This window comes from Penaeus japonicus, unplaced genomic scaffold, assembly GCF_977035675.1.
Source record: "Penaeus japonicus unplaced genomic scaffold, GWHDUDI00000001_assembly GWHDUDI00000018, whole genome shotgun sequence".
NCBI classification, from domain to species: Eukaryota; Metazoa; Arthropoda; class Malacostraca; order Decapoda; family Penaeidae; genus Penaeus; species Penaeus japonicus.
In genome coordinates, this window is record NW_028234420.1 from 30,121,965 (window position 1) to 30,124,464 (window position 2,500).

General features: G+C 33.3%; 1 protein-coding gene across 2 annotated transcripts in view; it reads right to left on the bottom strand.

Annotated features, from left to right (window-relative positions):
• Window positions 1-1,282: 1,282 nt before the first annotated feature.
• LOC122259090 (putative cytochrome P450 301a1, mitochondrial) overlaps window positions 1,283-2,500 on the bottom strand; it is a 7,625-nt gene continuing 6,407 nt past the window's right edge. For both annotated transcript variants that reach the window (XM_043025629.2, XM_043025630.2), the window contains exons 8-11: window positions 2,464-2,500; window positions 2,177-2,255; window positions 1,810-2,013; window positions 1,283-1,565 (exon numbers count right to left, since the gene is read on the bottom strand). The exon at window positions 2,464-2,500 is cut by the window's right edge and continues 133 nt beyond it. In XM_043025629.2, coding sequence (XP_042881563.2) covers window positions 1,455-1,565; window positions 1,810-2,013; window positions 2,177-2,255; window positions 2,464-2,500 — 431 coding nt within the window. In that variant the 3' untranslated portion in view covers window positions 1,283-1,454. The remainder of the gene's footprint in view (window positions 1,566-1,809; window positions 2,014-2,176; window positions 2,256-2,463) is intronic.

Here is a 2,500-nt window from a genome sequence, read left to right on the forward strand (position 1 = left end):
CTTTACGAAATGGCTACTGTATTGACGTCATATACCATTGGACTACGCCAATAGATGGCGTTATTATGGTGGCATCTGGCATCAAGATGGGAACACCGATTTATATCAATTTCATACGTTCTTATCTATCTTAAGTATACTATCTTTGATTATAAATATATGCACTCAATCACATAGCTACCATTAGAAATATAAATGAGTAGACCTTCTGTTTGCGACTGTACTACTTACAAAATGTGAAAGTTGAAAGTGCCTTAGGCATCCTAAGCCTATTATGGGTGAGATATCTACCTTTTGTTCGAGATTTATCATAAGCCCGGCTTATGATAAACTAACTATTGGCTATGTAGACGACGGTCGTTCAAGGTGTCCACTGCCTAGCTGTGTGTATTAGCTGTAATATGTGTTAGATATTCTACTTCGAAGAAACAAATATTCAGCAAGTTTCTTTCATTGATGTAGCTGCCAATGTTATACCATATCATTGTAAAATAACTCCGTTCGCAATATATGTTCTTCAAAACTACTTTAGTTACCGGTCTGCGACTACAGCTATGCTAGAATATTTGTCTACATTAGCTCCTCCGTAGCCTTACTTCGCTATATATATATATATATATATATATATATATATATACATATGTATATATAATACATACATACATATATAATACTATACATACACTAACACACACACACACCACACACCATATATATATATAATATATATATATATATATATATATATATAATATTTAATATATATTGCATATATATATATATGTATACATATATATATATATATATATATATATATATATATATATATATATATATATATACACACACATATTTATATATATATATATATATATATATATATATATACATAAATAATCAGATGGTCATTTATCTTCTCAAAAATAGGAATAAGTAATAATGATATATATAAATTAAGAGTTTTCCATCAAAGTATTTATGAAAATTTGTGCAAACTGTTTTTTTCACGGATATATGAAAGCTAGGCTTTTTTTATATAACAATCTCTATTAAATAAAACAAGATTTACACTGTGGTAGTAATAGAGATATTCCATATTCAAAAGTTGGATCAATGTGAATTATTGACATATATGACACATCTAAAGAAAACCTTGTCATGATATTGCTGCTGAGCACGTCAAATATTTGTCGAGGTTGTCTTAATGACGGTTCACATAAACTAGTTAATATAAGGGTAGCACAATGCACGTGATGTGTAAAAGGAATTTCATAGAAGGATGTAATTGCAATTATGTTTATTTTTCGTCAAAGAATATATACCAATGATTTTCTCTTCTTTTAGCTCTCAAGCATACGTTTAGATATGAGGAATCATATTAGGATTATGGGAGGCTCATGCTGTTGCACTGTGACTTTCAGAAGCGCTGTATTCTTCCGGAGAACAAATCTTTATTATTTGCGCTCAGTGAAACTAAACCTGAGAGGTTCCGAAGGCCTGAAAAGTATACGGAATTGTATGTCCATGTCTCGGTGCTTGTAGTCCACTGTGAAGCGCTGCATAATCTGGCAAGAAACACAAGCAATATAAAATCTCTGTATAGGGCTAGTGATGCCGTGTCTACAGACTATCGTTAACACACATATCTTATATTCATTGTGAAAGCAGGTATGTGGTTTAGATTTGTTAGTAAATACATATAATTTACACTGGTAAATTACTTGTAGAATACATTCTGATGCATAGCCATTCTCTCCAGTTCTACTATTCTTGCATTTTAGCACACACTCACTTTGACTGTTCACTTACCCTTGCCAAAAAGGTGTACATCTCTTGCTCTGCAATTCGCCGTCCAATGCACATCCTAGTACCAGTGCTGAATGGCAGAGAAGCATAAGGATGGATAGGACCCAGAGGCCGATCACGTGACCATCTGTCTGGGATGAACTCCTTGGCTCGTGGGAACATTGTCTCGTCCATCGGCGCGATTATACCCAAATACATTACCATGTCCTGCCCCCCCCCCAAAAAAAAAAGCAAATAGATAAAATAAATAAGTAAAGGAAAGAAAATGAAACTAACATTAATGAAGATTACAAAACAGACTATCGTTCTCAATCAGCAAACATTAGATAGGACTTTTGACACGGCCATCATCTCTTGCTCTGCTTCTTACCCCTTTTGGTACAATGTATCCTCCCAGCACAGTGTCTTTCTCTAATATCCTTCCGATACCGAGACCCGGTGGAAAGATCCTGAAATTGGAAGCGTTCAGTGAAAGTATCACAAATCTCTATCAATAACTATAAAGAAAAATTATTTGGACGATAAAGGATTTCTCTCTTTAAAAATTAATAGGTTCCACATATATGATCTTCAGTGGGAGATTAATTACGTGTGATCTCTCTTTTGAAGTCTTGGAAGGCCGCATTGTTTGTTATATAAACAACATAAAAAATGTACCTTAAGGATTCTTTAAACACACACTTCATGTATGAGA